We start from the raw sequence: 21856 nt of genomic DNA on the forward strand, positions 1-21856 counted from the left end.
GAGCAAAGGATTTGGGGAATGTGTGTCATATTTGGCCTTATCAATTCATATTCAGGTTGGTGGGAAGACTCAGAGTTTATGCTTCGTGTAGATATAATACACATGGAAAGCGAGCCAGTCGGGTGTTTCCTTGAGAAAGTGTCCATGTGCTAGCGGGGCCTTGGAGTTGATCATGTATGGGAACAAGTCAGATCAAGTTACTCTCAATAACAGTCCTAGTGGATTCAAAAAATTAAGTGTGGTGTCTAAGAATCTCGAGTCTATAGTATGGTTGAGTATCGAGCTTTTGCAGCAGATTATGAAACGGGGGATGGAGTACTCTGCGTTATCTTTAGGTTGTGGTGTAGCATTAGAGAAACGGAAGAAAATAATTTCGGATTCATAAAAGAAATATTAGAATGGGTGTACCAGTTAAAGATGTAAAAAGTGCGCACAGGAAGGGATATGAGATAATTAGTGAGTTTTGAAATAGCGTGGTCTCGTGAAATAAGGTCACTTGGGATGAGTGCGGATTTGAGTTCGTGATGTAATGAATGGAACTATTATTATTTCTAAGGCAAGTTGAGAGTAAATTGAGAAAAGACGGATCGGATAACAATGGTTGAATCGACATGATGGTGGCAATGATCAGTTCCTTCAGCGCATTGAATTATGCATGTGAATTGTGGCGGTACGTGCTAGGCTTGACGGCCGCCGTAATTGATTTTATTTGGAGGAATTCAAGTATTATGACATGTTATGTGTGGAGGGATCCCAGAAGAGTTATGGTGGTTTAGACCACTACTTGAGGCCGATATTTTCTACGGATATGGGAATTCAGTCACGTGTTGCAAGGGTTCTCTTGAAATAAGTTAAGAAGAAGGTTTCTATATGATGAAGTATTTACCCTATTAGTGGTTCGAGAGTTATGATGGAATTCGTGTATTCCTGCGTATTGGCGTGGTTAAGTGCACTAAGTAGCATGAGATTCAAAAGTTGAGGATTTAAGATTTCGGTTCGGTGTTGACAAGGATGTCATGAGCTCGGATGAGCAGGAAAGGGATTTAGATGTTTAAAGTAAAATGGTATTGTTTTTGGCATCATCTAAGGTCGATGTCGGGTGTAAGAGACCTTGTGTATTGATTTGTGGATTCTTGATATGCTTTACAATATTAGTGTAACCGGTAGCATGGATGTGTAGACTTGTTACCTGGTGCGAAAGGTCGTGGGAGCGTGTCTCACGGAAAGATTGTGTAAGAGTGACATGTAGTCACTTGATTGAGTGAAGATTGAAACCAAGTATAAAGACTGTGGTAATATCGTCCGTTTAAGAATTTATGCCTGGATGGTGCTCAGTTCATTTGGTTGTGGACTGTGGAAGTTTGTTCCGATTATGATGACTATTCTTGTGTGTTATGGGAAAAAGGGTATTATGGATCCTTGAAAGGTTATTAGCCTAGTACGGTGCGATCAGAATCGGCTTGAGGTATGTGGATGGATTTAAATATGAATACGGGCTCTATATCAGGCCGAATGTGTTCATTTCAGCATAAAATCTCCCTATGGAGGAGTATTCGGACATTGGATGTCATTTCGTCGTCGGTTATTTCATGTAATACTATATTGTGCCGTGTGAGTTATGAAACAGTTTGATCAATTTCTTTTGTGATGACGTTCCGTGTAGCGATGGTGTTATATGAGCAGGATGGCTCTCGAGATTCAGATCATATATCGCACCTTAGTTGTGATTGAGTTTTGTAGCGTATGGCGCAGTCGGTCCTTCCAGGGATGATATTATGCACTGAGCGTGCTTGTGTTCGATATTTGGATATTTTGTAGTAATAAGCATTCTAGCTCGGTAAGTATTTTCTTATAGATTCTTCTTGTGCGTATCGGGTGGCACGCCGCCACAGGTATGTTGTTTGGATCGAGTTGCACGCCGCAACAGTATCATGTGTAGATCGGGTTGCACGCCGCAACAGTGTGATGTTGAGTACATTCCCCTATATTCTATTTTGTGTGTTTGTGTCCCATTTTCTGAGGAAGGCTCATGACACCTTTTCAGTTGTCTAATTAGTCACGTGGGGTTAGTAATTCTTTCCAAAGTTCATTTTTCTTATGTATCGCAATCAAGTTCGTAGCTTATTAGCTCATTATGGCGTCATATGAGGCTTTTTGATCGCGTCTGAGGTAGTTTATTGCCTGAGCAGCTTATACTTAGTGAGACGAGATTATTGGATTCGGGATCAGTGCGATCGGATTATATAAAGTGTAATAAAGAGCAAATACCATTATTTGGTTATAATGAGACAATGGTTTTTGTCAGAAGGAGAAACTCAATAATTATTGACTCAGCAGTTGGTTATGAATTTCTACACATTTCTTCCATCGTGGAAGCATTTCAAGAGTTGAAGCAGGACTTATATGTATTGTGAGGTGTGTTGTGAACATCAGATTCGTGGAATTTTGGCTATTGTTATTGGAGGATGTTATTATAGTCATGTGAATGATGCTGTGCATGGTCTAAATTCAACAAAGGTATGCAATCCTGTACTGGTGCATCGTGTAGTGATTGATACGATATTCATAGGTTGGAAACATGCATGGTGGAGAATTCTGGATGTTAGAATTGGGCTTTAAGACTTATTTGCCTAAATAAAGAGGAGAATTTTTAGATTGGCTCGAGTTAATGTGCTCAACTGGATGTGGTAGCATGGGTAGGTACACGAGGTGTTAAATAATGATTTTGGATAACTCCGGAACACTCCTTAGCACGTTCGAGGACGAACGTATATTTAAGTGGGAGAGAATATAACGACCCAATCGGTTATTTTGACTTTTAGAACCCCGTTACCCTAAATAAAACTTTTCGTATATGCTTTAATTGATTTATGACTTGTGGGAATGGTTGGTTCGGGATTTGGAAGTGTTTGGGTTAAAATCGGAATACTTTGTTCCTTAAGTTGGCTTTAAAAGGCCAAGTTTGACTTTGGTCAACATTTTGAGCAAACAGACTCGGATCAGTATTTTGACAGTTTCGGCGGGTCCTTATCGTGATTTGGGACTTGGGCGTATGTCCGGAATCAAATTCCGTGGTCTCTAGCCCGAGATATAGAGTTTTGATGAAAAATAAAAATGTTTAAGTTCAAATAGTGACCGGATGTCTAATTATATGAAAACGACTCTGGAATAGAATTTTGATGATTCCAACAGCTCTGTATGGTGATTTTGGACTTAGGAGCGTGTTCGAAATTTTATTTGGAAGCCCGTAGTTAAATTAGGCTTGAAATGGCTAAAAACAAGAATTTAAGTTTGGAAGTTTGACCGAGGAGTTGACTTTTTGATACCGGAGTCGGAATCCAGTTCCAAAAATTTTTATAACTCTGTTATGTCATTTATGACTTGTGTGTAAAATTTGAGGTCAATCGTAGTTGATTTGACAGGTTTCGACATCGAATGTAGAAGTTGGAAAATTTAAGTTTCATTAAGCTTGAATGAGAGCATAATTCATAGTTTTAGCGCCGTTTTATGTGATTTGAGGTTTCAAATAAGTTCGTATGATGCTTTAGGACTTGTTGGTATGTTTGGTTGAGGTCCCGAGGGTCTCGGGTGAGTTTCTGATGATTAATGAATCAACAATTGGACTTAAAACAGCTGCTGTAATTTTTTTTCCTTTCTGCTGGAAATTCTGGCCCAAAATCGAGGCCCAAGATCGAGCTCCCAAGATCGAGGCCGAGGATCGAGGCTAAGGATCGAGGCTCAGGATCGAGGTTGTGGATCGAGGCTGTTGATCGAGGGCTGTTTGGGTAGAATTATAAAAGAGGGCATTCGTCATATTCGCCATTTTTAACAAATTGGAGTTTGAGCAAAGACGATTTTTGAAAGATTTTCAAGGAAAAGACATTGGGGTAAGTGATTCTAACTTGAATTTGGTCTACAAACATAAATATATCATTGTTTTCACCATTTAATTAGTGTTTTGAGATTGAGATTTGATTTTTTTTAGAAATCTCATAGAAATGAATTTTTGAGATTTCGGTATCGATTCGGAGTCAGATTTGAGTGAAACTGGTATGGTTGGACTCGTAATTGAATGGGTTGTCGGATTTTATAACTTTCGCCGGATTCCAAGATGTGGGCCCCACAAACGAATTTTTAATTAATTTTGAATTTTTTCTTTAAAATGTAGTATTTTCTTATAGAATTTATTCCTATAATTTTTAGTGATTGTATCGAATTATTTTGGCTAGATTCGAGCTAGATAGAGTTGGATAATCGTGGAAAAGGCCTTATAGTGGATTAAATTGGAGCAAGACGAGGTAAGTCTCTTGTTTAATCTTGTGAGGGGAAAATTACCCCATAGGGATTAAATTGAATAATTATTGCTAATTGCGGGGCTACGTACGCATAAGGTGACGAGAGTCCGTGCGCAGCTACTATTAATGCTAAAGTCCGGGTAGTTTAGGACTCAAAGCATGAATTACTTGTGTAAATTATATTTTTTGTTTAATTTTTTTAATATATATATATGAGATTTTCATCCTTTAATATTTTTATCTAACAATTCACAATATATATATATATTAAACAAAGAATACAATTTACACAAGTAATTCATGCTTTGAGTCCTAAACTACCCGGACTTTAGCATTAATAGTAGCTGCGTACGGGACTCTCGTCACCTCGTGCGTACGTAGCCCCGCAATTAGTGTGTGTGTGTGTGTGTGTGTGTGTGTGTGTGAATATATTGTAAATTTTCATATAAAGATATCAAAGGATGGAAACCTTATATGCTTGATTTTCTGTTTTAATTAATTAATTGTTAAAAAAAATTATTCTTCCTCCCGAATACATCTTATAATAAATATACTCTCCTTCCGGAGGCACATAAGAAAATGTCCTCCTTTCTTGTGGAGCGGGCCGAACGCCTCGGCAGGGTAAATGCATGTATGGATCGTGCCGCACGTCCCTCGGCAGTGTACACGAAACTCTGGATCGGGCCGTACGACCTCAATAGAAATCGTGCGTAATAATAATAATAATTACACGATACTTGGACAGTTTATTACAGCTTGTAAATCTATTTGATAAATTAAAAATTTATTGAAATTGAATTGTAGCTTGTAAAGTTATTTGATAAACTAGAATTTTTATTCAAGGATTTAATTAATAGATTAGAAATTATTTGAATTGAAGGAATTTAATTAATATATTGAGAATTATTGGAATTGTAGGAATTTAATTACTTCTTCTGGTTCAATACATTATTGTTAATTATGTGAATCACGTTGATATAAATATTTCTATTTTCATGATTATTTAATATTATTGACCCATAGTGAGTGTCATAGTCGGCCATCTCGTCTCTACCTCTTCGAAATTAGGCTACATACTTACTGGGTACACGTTGTTTTTGTACTCATACTGCACTTGCTGTACATTTTATTGTGCAGGTACATATATGTATAGCGGCCTTGTGGACGCAGAGGTATGGTTAATAATTGTGGGGACATAAGTGAGCTGCATTCTATATTACGATCCGCAGCTAACAGAATCTCCTTTAGAGTTATTATATTTTCTTGTCTAATTTGTATTCTGGACATATGCTGTATTTTATTTTAATTCCCTAGTAAATGTTCATGCACTTGTGACACCGGGTTTTAAAAATGGTTGTGAATTGTTTAAAAATTTAGCTGCAAAAATATTTATCATTTACTCTATGAGTTTTATCTTTACAATTTTATTAAAGAAATTTTTATTTCAAAAATACAAAAATGGGTAATTAAGTTAATTGGTTATGATTGGCTTGCCTGACAGTGATATTCGACGCCATCACAATTTTTTTTTGAATTTTGGGTCGTGACAGAACAAGAACAAATCGAACAAAAAATTACGGAATGTAGGTTTCTTCTAAGACTTAATTAAGAATATTAGAATATGAAAAGTTGTCAATTCAATGCAGCTGTCTCGTGCCTAGGCAATATAAGACAGCTTCATATGAAGTTTCCTTTTAATTTCTTATATCACATATTTGGTTCCTTCCTAATAGCAATGTACTTAGGAAAAGTTGCATATAGCATTAGGGTTGTACAAATCGAATCGAAAAATCGCATCAAACCGAAAAGGTAAACCAAACCGATTAAAAAAATCCGACTTGATTTGGTTTGATTTAGTTTGGTATGGAGTAAAAAAAACTCGAACTAACCCGACATATAAATATATAATATTTATATATACTTTTAAGATTTTATATAGAATTTTTTTTAAAAAATATCTAGAAATATTTGGGATTCTCTTGCGGGATATAAATTTTAATAGAATATGAAGTGCTCCATATTTATTGACCTTAAATAATGGGTTGTATGATCACTTTCTTATCAAGTGTTAGTGAAATGCATTTATCTCTTTGTTATTCCATATTCATATTATATGTTGAGATCTATTAAAATCTTATATCATTTTCGAATTTGAAGTGATTATTAATATTTAGGTATCATATTGATTTTTATGTTTAATTACTAGATTCGGTTAACCTAAAAGTGTACATCAACGAAAAAATTATTAACCTGAAAGTGTACATCAACGAAAAATTATTGTCAGACGACTAAAAAAATACTAACTATTATGTGTTACTAATAGAATTCTCCCATAAGAATATTTTAATCGATAACATGTTTGTCAATTTTTTATATTTATATTAAATATATATTTATTTATCAAATATTTAACAAAGTAAGATTGAAATAGTATTTAAGTAACAAAAAAGCCGAAAAGCCGAAAAACTCGACAAAACCGAACCAATCCAAACCGATATAGTTGGTTTGATTTGGTTTTCATAAAACCGAACCAACTCGGTCCATATACACCCATATATAGCACTATAAACTTCATTTTTATTAAAGTGTTTTTAAATTCTTAATAGTTAGCAAATTTTTATCTTCTAGATCACCAACCTTTGTATAATGACTTCTTTCTCCATTTTCTAAAACACATGTTAGAGACTTACCTATAGAAATTAGAACAAACCAAATATTTTGTTGAAGTAAAAATAAAGTTTAAAGGTAATCAAAGCATATAATAAAATTCTAAGATAATTCACTATTTTTCTTTAAATGAACTTTAGATCACAATTTAGACAACATTTTTTAATAACAACCAAAACTCGAAAATTTATAATAAACGAGGTGAGAAATCTTAATAGACTACTCTAATTATACTTCAGAAAATACACATACATAGACACATTCTAGCTTAGATGGTTCCTCTGTGTGTGTCTTATTGGTGTTTTTTCAATTGAATATCAAACTAAATCAACCTAAAGTACATTTTTGAGAGCTTAGTAATGGGTAAAAATAATAATGAGCTTTGGCCTTGTTGATTGTCAAGAATCTCATGCAAGATCTTGAACCTTAAAAAATTAATATATTATGTTGGATCCAATCTGGTGAATATTCAGCACACGCTTTTCAATTTAGAGGAAAGTGCACTAAAAGCCGTCCTATTTTAAAAACATAATCACATGCGCCGTGACGTGTTTGTTGAATTTTTTTTTGAAGGGACTTACAGTGTGCCTCCTTCATCGGTTGTAATTAAATCGTAAAAGAGCCAAATATACTTCTCTACTTTCGAAAATGATCTAAGAATGTCCCTCGTTATACTATTGGGTTATCTATACCCCTTCAGTCATACTTTGGGTTCAAATATACCCCTCATTTAAACGGAGTAACACGTGTCATCGTCATGTTGGTCAATTCTAAATATCTCTTAATTAATTAAAAAGATCCATTACACATACCCGAAAAATATTTTTTTTTTATAGAAACTGGAAAAAACTATTTTCTTTTTACTAAAAACTGAAAAAAAAGAAAATATTTTTTTACAAAAAAACTGCTTTAAAAAACTGAAAAATATTTTGTAAAATAATATTTTTGTAAAAACTGAAAAAAAGAGCTGAAAATCAATTTTCTAAAGAAATATTTTTTGTAAAAACCAGAAAAAACGGTTTTTTTTTTTACTAAAAATAGAAAAAAAACAAAAATATTTTTTTTCCGGTTTGTACAAAAAAACTGCTTTATAAAAAGCTGAAAAATATTTTCTAAAATAATATTTTTGTAAAAACTGAAAAAAAACTAAAAAATAATTTTCTAAAGCAATGTTTTTGTAAAAACTGAAAAAACAAATATTTTTTTTTCAGTTTTTAGTTAAAAATATTTCATTTTTTCCAGTTTTTAATTGCTTTAAAAAATTACTTTTCAGTTTTTTTTCCAGTTTTTACAAAAAATATTGTTTTAGAAAATATTTTTCAGTTATTTTAAAGCAGTTTTTTTGTAAAAACTGGAAAAAAAATATTTTCTTTTTTTTCAATTTTTTGCAATTTTTTTTTTTAGTTTTTTCTAGTTTTTACAATTTTTTTTTATTTTTCGGGTATAGGTAATGAGTCTTTTTAATTAATAAGGAGATATTTAGAATTGACCAACAGGACGATGACATGTGTCCCTCCGTTTAAATGAGGGGTATATTTGAACCCAAAGTATAACTGCAGGGGTATAAATAACCCAATAGTATAACGAGGGGTATTCTTAGACCATTTTTAAAAGTAGATGGGTATATTTGGCCCTTTGCCATAATTAAATTGATACTAATGTTATAACGTTTGAAGATCCTTTTATATAATAGCACTTAATAATTAAACTACATGGACCAAGAAAATATGTCGTACAAAAAGAAATATTTTGTTAGTTAAAATAAACACCCTCCAAGAGTAATTATTATCATAGAAAAATTACATGCGTTAGAAAAACATGATTAGCATACAATCAACTCTCTAATAATTTACTGTTTACATGTAAAAACTGATAGTTTCGGAAAACTAATACAAGTTCAGCTTATCAGCTTGATAAATGTTGATTTAAAAAAAAATGTTAAAATGCTTCTATTGTTTGAAATGCCACGGATATCTTTAGTTGTTTTCAATAATTTGATCACTATGATATTACATTAACATTAGATTATACACATATATCTTAGAAAAATTATAATATTGAACCTATTCAATTTAAATTCAAATTCCGTTTGCGGGAGCTTCTGCAAATCGCTATCTAGTAGAGTCTCTCATAAAAAGATGAAATGACACAACAGTGACCAAAAATAAGTATAAGGTCATGGTGCTAGAGATAAAGGCTAGTCATCGTGTTCAACTAAAGTTCATTTATGGTAGAGAGTATATACGACATAATAATTGAAACGACTAAATGAAGATACTGTACAATTTTTGTACGTGTGGCACCCTCAAACGTTAATCAGAAGTTCATAGTCCTACCCCTATCAACATACATGTCAACGTTAACCTACCAGCTCACATAATCTGTTGACCCCTTGGGCGTTACCGTTTTTCGCGTGGCAATTCTCTTAGCAAAGAGAAACCCCACGTTAAGCAATTGATTTACATGAATTATTCAAAACCAGACAAATTTATTTGTAAAAGGAGTGAAATTTCCACACTGAATCTTGGTTAACAACTTTCAGATAAAAAGGGCGGTGAATGAAATTTTTAGACAAAAGAGCAAGAACAAGGTTTCCTCGGGAAATTACGGTAGGTGGTAGACGGGAAATTTTCCACAGTATTCACGCATAACCATGACATATGATTGCAGAGTAGAATTTATCACTTTGACTATAGTTGATCCACTATATTCTCACATTCTTTAATCACATTAACATAATAAGTTAATATAGTTTGAACGTAAACATTAGATCCAATCAAACTTTATTCCTGAAACATGTGGGGAACATACAGGAACATCGGGATGCGTGCAAATAAGCTAGTGATTTTGGGATCTGATTGCATTGAGATCCACCACGAACATTTGTCAGGTTAGTATAATACAGCAGGAAAAACTTCCACCCAAGTTTGCAGGAGATTGGGACTTAAATAATCACCATAAAGTAGCAAGCAAGTGTGACATTATGAACTCCTGGCAAAACCATGTGCGAGTCAATATATCTAAATCTACGCCAAGTTGCCAATCCCTACCTTTTGAGGGATGCAGGGGCTAGTAATTTTCCAAGTATTAGAAGGGCCAACACTTGAGATGTGTTGCCACACATGAGACTCTCACCTAGCAAAAAGAACAGGTTATCTATATACAATGAATGACAGAGCAGTGAATTTCTTTTAATCATGCATATCTTGATTCTTCCCTAAGATCTGCAAGTGTTCTCTGTAAATAATACCAAAACGTCTAGTCAGATACATCTTTAGACAAGAATATAAAGATGGACATATATCCAACCATTCCTTATTTTAAAAAGTACATATAAACCATTACCTTGCATTTGGTCGTTGTATTGTATATTGTTACTTCCTTCGGCTTGACTTGCAGTAAATATAACTGCTTGAAGCCAACAACATTTAGCTAATTTATCAATGGAAGATCTAATCACTCTCGCCAGAATCATAATCACTGTCACCAGGAATTCCTTTTCTGCTTTCGTTTTCTTCCTCACGATTATCGGAGTCATTATTGGAGTCATCAAATGGTTCTCTTTCTGTAAGGAAGAACCCATTCTCAGAAGGTTTGTAGTTTTTACCCCTCCATACCACGATCTGCTCTTTATCGAACGTTACGAGTATACAAGGGACCAAATCCTGCCATGACATAAGGTAATCCACTCAAACATAGTCTTAGTAGCAAGCCTATCACTATATCGTCCTCATGGATATCAGAACATTCTTTGAACATCAATTAAAATTTGGTCTTAGAAGCATGCCAATCACTATACTTTCCAAATGGATATCACAGCATTCTTCCAAATATCTGGCCCTTCTAAGTTGAGGTCTTCATTTCAAGTAGCAAAGCAAGTAAACTGAAGGAGGTAGACAACCAAACTAGTATGCAATTAACTGCAGTTCCAGGAATATTAACACACCACTACATGTCATGAAGGCAAAGAGCTCTAAAAGTAAACAAGTAGAAGATGAGTGATGACCATGATTGTTTCATCCGTCTTTCTGATTTGGTAAATTCACCCCTCTAAATCCCTAACCCCAGGGGCCAAGAGTGGTTTTCACCACTTTCTTCCTTGGTGATTCAGACTCCTAAAGAACTCTCACCACTAGAGCAACCACCACTGGTCAACGATGAAGATGACTAAATAAGGGCAAAGATCAATTGTTCGTTGAGGGGAAAAAATGAAAAGATACAGAAGAGACATAAATAGAGACATAGCACAGGTACAAAATGAGTATTGTTACCAGCTTAAGTCCGCCAGCAAAATATGAAACTTCTTTTTTTACCAGCATACAATAAATGTGACTATTCTATAGTTGAAATAAAGTGAATATTTCTTATTAATTCTTGATTTATTTATTTCATTATTGGAAAAGAATTTATCAACCAATTTATTTGTTGATTCAAGAAAATATGGCTGTGGTTCCTGGACTCAAGACTGGATTAACGGTTCAAGAACCTGTCTCCATAGCAAGTTCTCAATTTGACCAGATCCCTCATGCTTTGGACATAGCCACTGCAATTGTTCGGTCCCAAAAGCTTGAGTACTATAATGCATACATCTCTTTCTGACAAGCAAAAAAAAATTCACTAATAACACAAGTCAGAGTTAAAAGTATACAGCATTATATAAACATTCTTTATAATTTTTCTTTATATATTTAAAATCTAAAGAATATTATAAGCAGCATTAATAACTATTGAAAGTAAAGTAAGAAGTAAGAACACACATTTCATCAAGTCTACAAATTTTAACATTATAAACTATGGATTGAAGTTATCCGACATCATTCTTATAAATTACCAGATATTATCTGAAAACATCAGCCAGGAACATACATACATCTTCAAATACAAATAATTAGGTTTTATCCGTTACAAAAGAGACCCAATATTGTCTCTCAGAGAATTCACTGGCCCCAAACATATCGAATTTGGCTCAAAGTACCTGATTTTTGGGTAATTCCGTAATTGTATCTCAAAATAAGGACATTTGTACCCTGAAAATTAAAAAGATTTCTGATACCATACCGCTGACCAGGCGTATTTTCCGTGTATCGTACTGGATACTTGGTAGGTATTCATAGTCCAAAATAGTTTATGATTGCCGCTTTTCAGCCCATCTTATCATTATGAGTGATTAAAAGAGGAAGAGTACAAGAGTTTTTTCCTTGACAGGCTTTTTCTCAAGAAAAATCCCAAAATAGTCCCTTAAGTTTGGGTTCAATCAAAATGGTCCATAATATACAAGATAACCACTGATAGTCCTCCAAGTTCTTAAAAGTAGTGAAAATTTAGTCCATCCCAAAGGAACCCATATCCTTCCGAGGAAAAATGCCAAAGGTAATCCCTTAAGTTTGGAGCTTCACTCACAATAGGCTTTAATATAGAAGGTCTACTAAGTCCAGACAACTGTATCTCAAGATGTTTAGTTGGGAGTTTCCCTATAACAGCCCCACCCTCTTTAGATGAAATTGGAAAATCACCGTAGAATTGGACAGAAAACAACAACACTTGGATCAGACTCAGTGGTGTTCCTCTTCATATCTGGTCCAGAAATTTCTTGGGGGGGACTCACAGCCATTGACCACTGCAAACAGTGACTAGTGACTGAAGCTTTGTTACATGGGCCAGGATCCAAGTTGAATCTCCCCTCATAAAATCCTCAAATTTGTCGATATCGAAATCAGGGGTCCTCTTCATATCTGATCCAGAAATTTCTTGGGGGGACTCACAGCCATCGACCACTGCAAACAGTGACTGAAGCTTTGTTGCATGGGCCAGGATCCAAGTTGAATCTCCCCTCATAAAATCCTCAAATTTGTCGATATCGAAATCGGGGGATCTATATGGGCCCAGTGTTTTTGAGAGCGAGAAGCGCAAAAAAGCGACAGGGGCTCGCCTCGCTTCAAAAGCTTAAAAAAATCAAATAAACTGAAAATATAACATATATATATAATAATTAATTTTATAAACTGAAAATATAACATATATAAATACACATTAAAAAAATCAAATAAACTGAAAATATAACATATATATATATATATATATAATAATTAATTTTATAAACTAAAATACATATTAAAATTAATAAATAAGAAGAATAAAGGGGGGGAAAAAACCAGCGCATGCGCCTGCCCTAGCTGTGCGCTGGAGGAGGAGCAGAAGAATTACCTGGAGGTTGAAACCCTAGCTGGCTGTTGCTGCTAACGTTGGGAAGGAGAAAGAATGGTCTTTTCACTTTGGGTCTGTTTTGTATAATAAAAACAAAGACCCAAACTTTTTTTTTTAAAATGACCCGTCTGAACAGAAGCGAGCGCTTATACGCTTCTCGCTTCTGGGTCACTTCGCGCTTTCTTGGCTGAAGCGATCGCTTCTGATGGTCTGGTCGCCTCAGTTAGGAAAAAGCGACGGCTTCTCGCTTCGCCTCGCTTCTCGCTTAAAGCGACGAAGCGCTCGCTTTTCAAAACACTGTATGGGCCATCCCTGTTTGGGCGGAATCATGCCCCATATGCTCACAAATTCCTTCTAGGTCAGCTTTGCCTATTGCAGCAGCCAGCAATGTCACTGGAAAAGATACAATAAATCAAATACCTCTTGGTTGACCCAAGAAGCACGGGGAAGACCTCTTTGCATGACTTGCCAATGAAAGAGACCCGCATGTTCAGACTATCTCTGGGTGGAGATTTAAAATTCAAATCTCAGCAGTCGAACCCCAATGGATACTAACCCGGGTTTTCTCTTACTACAACGATAAATAAGCCCCATACCCCGCCACATAAAACCCAAACCTCAGGCCATCCTCTATTAAACAATTGGGTCAATAAGGTTTGGAGCACCTTTTTGGCAAACCAGGGAGTCCAGATTTCAACAAATAAATTATCATTGAAAATAACTTGTTGTATTTATAAGAATAACAGAAACTGCACCTCTTCTCGTAAATCATAGTACTCCACAAGAAAGATAAAAGAAAAACTATAGCATGAACAAGTACAAGTCCAACATAAAATAGAAGGGGAAAATTCTTACCCTCAGTTTGCAGCCTATTTTCTTGTAATCGCTCTTTGGGAGGCCTTTACAATCTATCCGAACCAGCTCCTCAGTGAGAAAAGCATCACGTACCATCGGTACAAGACTGCCATAGTAACCATTTTTGGCTGCATAGTAGCATACATTTCACATACCAAATCCAGATGGCCTTATCAAACACAGTTGACAAGAAAGCATACCAAGTTTTGTTAATGCCGGAACAGCTAATCCTCTTTTTCTCATTTCCTTGGTTTCCTCGATACTCAAGCCATCAATAGTAGTTTTTATAAGCCTAGGATATACAGGCTCATGAGGTTTCCATAGCATTAAGGGGATAACAGGCCTCTTCTTGGGATGATAATTCCTTCCTCTATAGAGAACAAGTAAACCACCATGTCTGTGGATGATTTTACCAAATGTCTTATCCTAGAAGACATACAAGAATCCACATTACTAATCAAAGACACAGTACAACATAAAAAGAAGATTCTAAGTTGAGATAACCATAGTTTTAGAGAATAAACACCATAAACAAAGTAAACAGATACTTGTTCAAGCAACTTAATTCCGAAGAAGAACAATAACATGAAGGGATTAAGAAGCAAAGAAAGTGGATGTCATTGAATTTGAAGGATGGAGATACCTCCAACTGAGTGCAAACATTCTTCATATCAACTGTAGGCACGCCCATACATTTTATTCTTACAGCTTCAGCATGTTTCCAGTTGTTATGAATATCATTCAACATGTTATGTGTTAAGCCATCTCTCCCTGCAGAACAAAGATGGAAAATCAGCAAACAGGTATTCCAATCATGTGCTATCATAATCCCACTATAGAAACTTACGTCCAGTGATATTCAACTTCATTTCTCAATAAAGTAGAGAAGGAAAGAAGTGTTTGATGTCATTGTCATTACAAGGTAAGATCCTAATGCCAAATGGAGCACATCACATCACTAAATTTCCCAGTGTATGACAGAAAATATAAATGCAAATAGCAGAAGTCAAGCGTGGTTTGCATTATAAAAGAACACCAAGATGTTATGTGTAGCAAGCAGTTTTTACAAGAGCTTACGACGACTGAGTTACTGATAAGAATATGCATAGTGCCTCCAAATGTTAGGCAATGCACCACTTTTCAGAGCCTCTGTGAGTTTTTCCTAAAAGCCATTACTCAGAAAATACTTTAGTGATTATTATTTAAAAATCTCCAACCATATAGGATTAAAATTTAGCCCTAATAACACATTTGATTCATCCTATTCTCAACTCCCTTTCTTCAAGATACACGGTGAGTTGATTTCTATGTAAAGCATTTCTATATGCATCTAGATGGCAGCAATACCAAAGCCATCAGAATATCAACATTGATTTTTTATTTTTTTTTGAGAAGGTAACATCAACATTGATTTCTTTGAATAATCTAACCATGTATGCTTGGCAAACAAGTTTAATGCAGTTTAAATTGTCAAATTTCCCAACGACATTACGAAATGATACTAATTTTCAAGCCGTACACGTGCAACCATGCCACTGCAATAAAAAGTTAATACCAAACCTAGCTGAGTACCACCTTTAAGTCAGCAAACCACCCCAATCTGTGTGCAGAATTTCACCACTTCCATTTAATGCAATTAGAATATGCAATGATGTAAACCAAGACCATAATGGTCTTTGGCATCTATCCCGTGGCATAGCAAGTAAGTGCCAAGGTAAAGTACCTATATTTACCTTCTCAACTCCACTTAAATAATTTTGCAAATAATCAGATACTATTACACAATAACAGTAAAAGAAAATAAATCAAAACTCACCTCACCCAACATAGTACCTTACCTTTGAGTCTAATCACAGAAGAAATGATCAACCCAATCAATATTATGCTTCAATACCAAATTGGTTCTAGTCAGCTATATGAATTCTCTATAGCCATTCAACTACGTTAGACCCATTTCGTTCCAATGCAGGTATTATATAATTTGTCTAATCAAAAAATAAATGATTATCAATCAATCAATCAACTATGCATTCGGGTCACCTATATGAATCTTCTAGATCGTTCTGTCGAATCACAAAAGAAATGAATTTTATATAAAAAAAAAAGTGTACCCAAATTGACTTGGCGCTTGGATTTATGCCTCTGGCATGTTTCCGCAAGAGCTTTTCTCTCAGCATTCGTCAAAGGCTCTCCTTGAATTCTCTCTCTCATAACCCTCCTCTTCTCCTTCACAGTTTTCTCATCTTCAGCAGACCCCACTTTTGGGTCAACCACAGGCGCACAAACTCCAGTCCACACCCTATCCAACTTTCCAGGCCCAAAAGGCGAGTACTTAGGCTCGCGAAGCCCAATCGGCCGCACCTCCGTACTGCTCTCTGTGTAACTGAAACGGAAGTCGAATGGCAAACTGGATTGAACCGGTTTCTCGCCGGTCCGGTCCAGTGATGACGGCGGACGGTACCTGGGTTTGGGCTGCTTTTTGGGAGGTGATTGAGAGTGGGGTTGAGTGGAATTAGGGTTTTGGGGTTTAAAGGAAGGTGGAGGTACGAAGGAGTATTTTGAATAGAGATTTGAAGAAGCGGTGATGGTTGTCGGGACGGCGGCGGCGGTGGAGAAGAGGTGGCGCGTGACGGAGAGTGAGAGAATTTGCTTTTCCTGGCGGGAGAAGAAACGGAGCATTGTGCCGGGGCAGATGCATTCGGGTCAATTCCCCTGCTGATATAGTTCAGGAGATTTGAGCGGTAAAAATCAAAACGGTCCCTTAATTGTGTGTAAGATCAAGTTCAATTTTCGTCCCTTAAACATTATTGCTAACACAAAAGTCCTTTATGTTTGTAAAGTTTGACGCTTTTGATCCAAGTCAAGACAAAGAAGGGATAAGATGGAGGGTCTCCAATGGGACCAGAGTAAATGTGTGGAAAGATTCTTGGATTGCTAATTCAAATGGTTCCGTCAGTGAGAATCTTATTACCACAGTTAAATATAGGTTTAACGATAACTCAGCTCATTGATAAAGAGAGCGATAAAGATTCATGCAGATAACATTAAATACTATTTCGTCCATTCTTATTTTAACAATTGGTATGATTAATAGACTAATTTAATATTATACAAAATCAAAGTTATACGAGGTTAAATCCGGATATCATCTCACAGAGGCACTGCTAATAGATAATAACAAAAGAGTCAATAATGCTCAATCTAATTGCCACTCTTTTCCTATAGCGTTTGGGATTTTATGTGGACTCTGGGGATTAAAAATAAGCTTAAGCACTTTGTGAGAAAACGTGTCTTGAATATTTTGCCAGTCAATGATATGATAGCTAAAAGGATGAAACACATTTGTGAGGTTTGTGCTGTTTGGGACTGGATATGCTTTGCAAAACTTACATAGGCAAAGTTAAATTTCTAGTCAGACAGCTTATGATAGTAATATTATTCACATATAATAAATTGACCACAACCAATTTGAGATTGAGACTTAGATATTAATATCAATATATTTGTCTTTTCGAAATTACTTGTCAGCTAACCTGATTACTAGATTTGATTAGGAGATAGTGGGTAATATTGCTTCAAGGAAAAGTTAAAAAAGGGTGTAAAGTTAAGGGAAGTAGTGAGCAGTCCTTTTCTTGAATGCAAAAGCCAAAAATTCTTCCGAACTTTTTGTTTACAAAACCGTAATTCTAAAGGCTATTTTTTTGGAAATGAAAAAACTTCGAACTGGTCAGATGAGGATTAATCAATCTTTTGAAAATAAAATTTACGCGTGATAGATATTAGACATTTATGACTTTGAATTCAATATGTTTAACTGCATAATGTGTTGAGGTTTTGTTTTTAAGATGAAATATTCTTAAAATGAGGGTGAATGGGAAATGGAGGGAAAATGAAATTTTGAGTAAAATTTTAAGTTTCCCCCTCTTGACAATGAGACATTGTCCCATATTGGAAGAGGAAGACATTTTTGGTGGGTATATATATAATTGCTCTTCTTGTAGTCTTAAAGAGTTAAGAAGAAAGCAAGCCTCGCGCCGTCGTCGTCGCTCGGCTACAGTAAATATTAACGTAAGATTATCCGCATTTGTAACGGATATTTTCCAATCCGTGTATTGACCATTTGGCAGCCGCCTAATGCTCTTCCCACCATGAAGTGCTTGCTCCACAAACATGAAGTGCTTGCTCCACAAACATGTAATGCTTGCTCCACCATGGAGGGTGGACGTTTGGTCTTCTTCAACATTTTGCTGCTATATATATGTGCAGCAGATGTTGAAGAAAGACACTCAACACACAACATACAATTCGCTCAACAAATTGGCTATACATTGCACTCCTTCCTCTCAGCATTTCCATACGATTTTCTGAGTATATACTCCTTCGTTCTGCATTGTTTTTTAACTTCAAACAAAGCAACTGTAAGTGTGATTTGCTACCGAACTTTGTGTTCGCTGAAATACTGGGGTTTGAAGTACCGCTACACCAGTGTGTTATTCGTTCTATCCTGGGAGGAAATAATCCATTACCTTGGGTACTAGGAGGGGATTAAATTCCTTAAGGAAACACTGTGAATTCAGTGGGCTCGAATTTATTATTGTTCATAACGTTAACTTATATTTTGCAGAATTATTATTTACAAATACAGCAATATTGGCGGGAATAACAATCTTAAGGAATTTAATATTTATTTCTGTACTTGTGTTATTCTTATTATTCTGCAAACTAAAACCTTTGTGGTTTGTGTACTCCCGTTTTGGAGAGTTAAGCCTTCGTGGCATTTTGTTGGATATTAAAATCTACGTGATTTTTACTCCAGTTTGAAAACGTGTATTAAACGTTTGTTTGTGTCATTCTTTTACAGAAAAAATGATGACTGAAAGCGAAAACCAAGCTGTTCCGATGGTAACTGCCAACGCATCGACAAGCCGAACACCGGCGTTGGCACCGGCAGAAAAACCCGAAAAATTTTCCGGGATTGATTTCAAGCACTGGCAGCAGAAGATGTTCTTCTACTTAACTACGTTATGTCTACAAAAGTTCATCAAGGAAGATGTTCCTGATCTGCCAGATAAAACTCCAGATAATGAACGCTTTCTCGTGATTGAAGCGTGGAAGCATTCTGATTTTTTATGCAAGAATTATATTCTTAGCGGGCTGGATGATAATCTGTATAATGTATACAGTAGCATGGAGACCTCAAAAGAATTGTGGAATGCGCTTGAAAAGAAATATAAAACTGAAGATGCCGGGATGAAGAAATTCGTTGCCGCAAAATTTTTGGACTACAAAATGGTAGATAGCAAATCTGTTATTACCCAAGTCCAGAAATTGCAAGTGATTATTCATGATCTACTTGCTGAAGGTCTTGTCATCAACGAAGCATTCCAAGTAGCAGCAATGATTGAGAAGTTGCCTCCATTGTGGAAGGACTTCAAAAATTATTTGAAACACAAACGAAAGGAAATATCCCTTGAAGATCTCATTGTTCGGTTGAGAATCGAAGAGGACAATAAAGCTGCTGAAAGGAGAGGCCGTAGAAATTCAACAATAATGGGAGCAAATATTGTTGAAGCTAACAAAAAGAGGAAGAAGGCTTCTGGTCCGAAATACAACCCAAGCAAGAAGCAGTTCAGTGGAAACTGCTACAACTGTTAAAAAACTGGACACAAGTCTACGGAGTGTCGTGCTCCAAAGAAAGATAAGAAAAGAGGTCAAGCAAACATGGTAGTAAACCATGATGATGTTGATAACTTGTGTGCCATGCTTTCTGAATGTAACTTGGTGGGAAATCCTAAACTGTGGTGGTTTGATTCAGGAGCCACTCGCCATGTTTGTGCAGTTAGAGAAGCTTTTGCTACTTATGCTCTTGCTAAACCCGGAGAGACAGTTTATATGGGAAATGCTTCAACAGCAAAAGTTGAAGGATATGGAAAGATATTTCTGAAAATGACTTCTGGCAAGGTCATGACTTTGAACAATGTCCTTCATGTTCCCGAAATGAGAAAGAATTTAGTCTCTACTGGACTTCTTGTTAAGCACGGTTTTAAGTGCGTTTTTGTGTCAAACAAGGTTGTAATTAGTAAGAATAAAATATTTGTAGGAAAAAGGTTACCTCACCGAGGGCCTTTTCAACCTAAATGTAATGGTTGTAGAAAATAATAATAATATTTCAGCTTCTTCTTACTTACTTGAGTCAAATGATTTATGGCATGTACGTTTGGGTCATGTCAATTATAAAACCTTGCGGAAAATGATTAACTTGGAAGTACTGCCCAAGTTTGAATGCGAAAAATCAAAATGTCAAACATGTGTGGAATCTAAGTATGTTAAACATCCTTATAAGTCAGTTGAAAGGAATTCAAATCCTTTAGACTTAATTCACACAGATATTTGTGACATGAAGTCAATACCATCTCGCGGTGGAAAGAAGTATTTCATAACTTTTATTGACGATGGTACTCGATATTGCTATGTTTACTTACTGAATAGTAAAGATGAAGCAATAGACGCATTCAGGCAATACAAAAATGAAGTTGAAATGCAATTTAACAAGAAAGTAAAAATGATAAGAAGTGATAAGGGTGGTGAATATGAATCTCCTTTTGAAGAAATATGTTTAGAATATGGAATTATTCATCAAACAGCAGCCCTTACACGCCCCAATCTAATGGGATTGCGGAAAGAAAGAATCGCACATTAAAGGAGATGATGAATGCGTTGTTGATAAGTTCTGGTTTGCCACAGAACTTGTGGGGAAGCCATTCTTACGGCTAATCGAATATTAAATCGATTGCCCCATAGCAAAACACAATCCATTCCATATGAAAAATGGAAAGGAAGGAAGTCCAACTTGAATTACTTTAAAGTGTGGGGGTGTTAGGCAAAAGTGCAAGTTCCTAAACCCAAAAGGGTAAAGATATGACCGAAAACCGTTGATTGTGTTTTCATAGGATATGCGACAAATAGTAAAGCATATCGATTTCTAGTTCATAAATCAGAAAATCCCGACATTCATAATAATACGGTTATAGAATCAGATAATGCTGAGTTCTTTGAAAATATATATCCGTATAAAAAGGAATGTGAGTCGTTTGATGAAGGATCTAAACGACCTCGGGAAGAAACAAAAGAAAGTACATGTAATCAGGAGAATCCAAGACGTAGTAAACGTCAAAGAACGTCTACTTCATTTGGACCAGATTTTGTGACTTTCTTATTGGAGAACGAGCCTCAAACATTTAAAGAAGCTATGACTTCTTCGGAATCATTGTTTTGGAAAGAGGCAGTCAATAGTGAAATAGAATCCATATTGAACAACCATACATGGGAATTGATTGATCTTCCTCCTGAAAATAAACCTTTGGGTTCTAAATGGATTTTTAAGAGAAAAATCAAAGATGATGGCACTATTGATAAATTCAAGGCAAGGCTCGTAGTCAAAGGGTATAGACAACGAGAAGGTCTAGACTACTTTGATACATACTCTCCAGTTACAAGAATTACGTCCATACGAATATTGGTAGCATTAGCTGCAGTGTATGGTCTTGAAATTCATCAAATGGATGTTAAGACTGCCTTCTTGAATGGAGAGTTGGAGGAAGAAATTTACATGGAACAACTTGAAGGGTTTGTGATTTCAGGTAAAGAAAAGAAGGTATGCAGACTTGTTAAGTCTCTTTACGGACTAAAACAAGCACCCAAACAATGGCATGCGAAATTTGACCAAACAATGTTGTCAAATGGTTTTAAGATAAATGGATATGATAAATGTGTGTACATTAAAAATGTTCCAAATCACATAGTCATTGTTTGCCTATATGTGGATGATATGCTGA

The 21856-nt window shown here is 35.6% G+C and overlaps 1 protein-coding gene across 2 annotated transcripts; it reads right to left on the minus strand.

Annotated features, from left to right (window-relative positions):
- Positions 1 to 9639: 9639 nt before the first annotated feature.
- Positions 9640 to 16770, minus strand: LOC104105367 (CRS2-associated factor 1, mitochondrial). 2 transcript variants are annotated; one of them, XM_009613640.4, is made up of 6 exons: positions 16133 to 16767; positions 14665 to 14792; positions 14222 to 14447; positions 14022 to 14149; positions 10308 to 10627; positions 9640 to 10199 (listed from the first exon to the last, which is right to left on the minus strand). In XM_009613640.4, exons 1-5 carry the CDS (start codon positions 16698 to 16700, stop codon positions 10415 to 10417), a joined length of 1263 nt encoding a protein of 420 aa, XP_009611935.1. In that variant the 5' UTR covers positions 16701 to 16767; the 3' UTR covers positions 9640 to 10199; positions 10308 to 10414. The 2 variants fall into 2 exon arrangements, with proteins under 2 accessions (XP_009611935.1, XP_009611944.1); XM_009613649.4 differs by lacking the exon at positions 9640 to 10199 and adding an exon at positions 11449 to 11557 and having other exon boundaries at positions 10540 to 10627; positions 16133 to 16770.
- Between the last annotated feature and the right edge of the window lie 5086 nt (positions 16771 to 21856).

This window comes from Nicotiana tomentosiformis, chromosome 1 (genome assembly GCF_000390325.3).
Source record: "Nicotiana tomentosiformis chromosome 1, ASM39032v3, whole genome shotgun sequence".
Lineage (NCBI taxonomy): Eukaryota > Viridiplantae > Streptophyta > Magnoliopsida > Solanales > Solanaceae > Nicotiana > Nicotiana tomentosiformis.

Bases quoted from the DNA above. Each gene is read 5' to 3' on its own strand.
- LOC104105367 (XM_009613640.4), bottom strand. From the start codon at position 16,700: ATGCTCCGTTTCTTCTCCCGCCAGGAAAAGCAAATTCTCTCACTCTCC. The intron at 14,150-14,221 runs GTATGCTTTCTT...GCTACTATGCAG, and splicing joins TCCGGCATTAACAAAACTTG to CCAAAAATGGTTACTATGGC. The intron at 10,628-14,021 runs GTAAGAATTTTC...ATGTCATGGCAG, and splicing joins AAATAGGCTGCAAACTGAGG to GATTTGGTCCCTTGTATACT.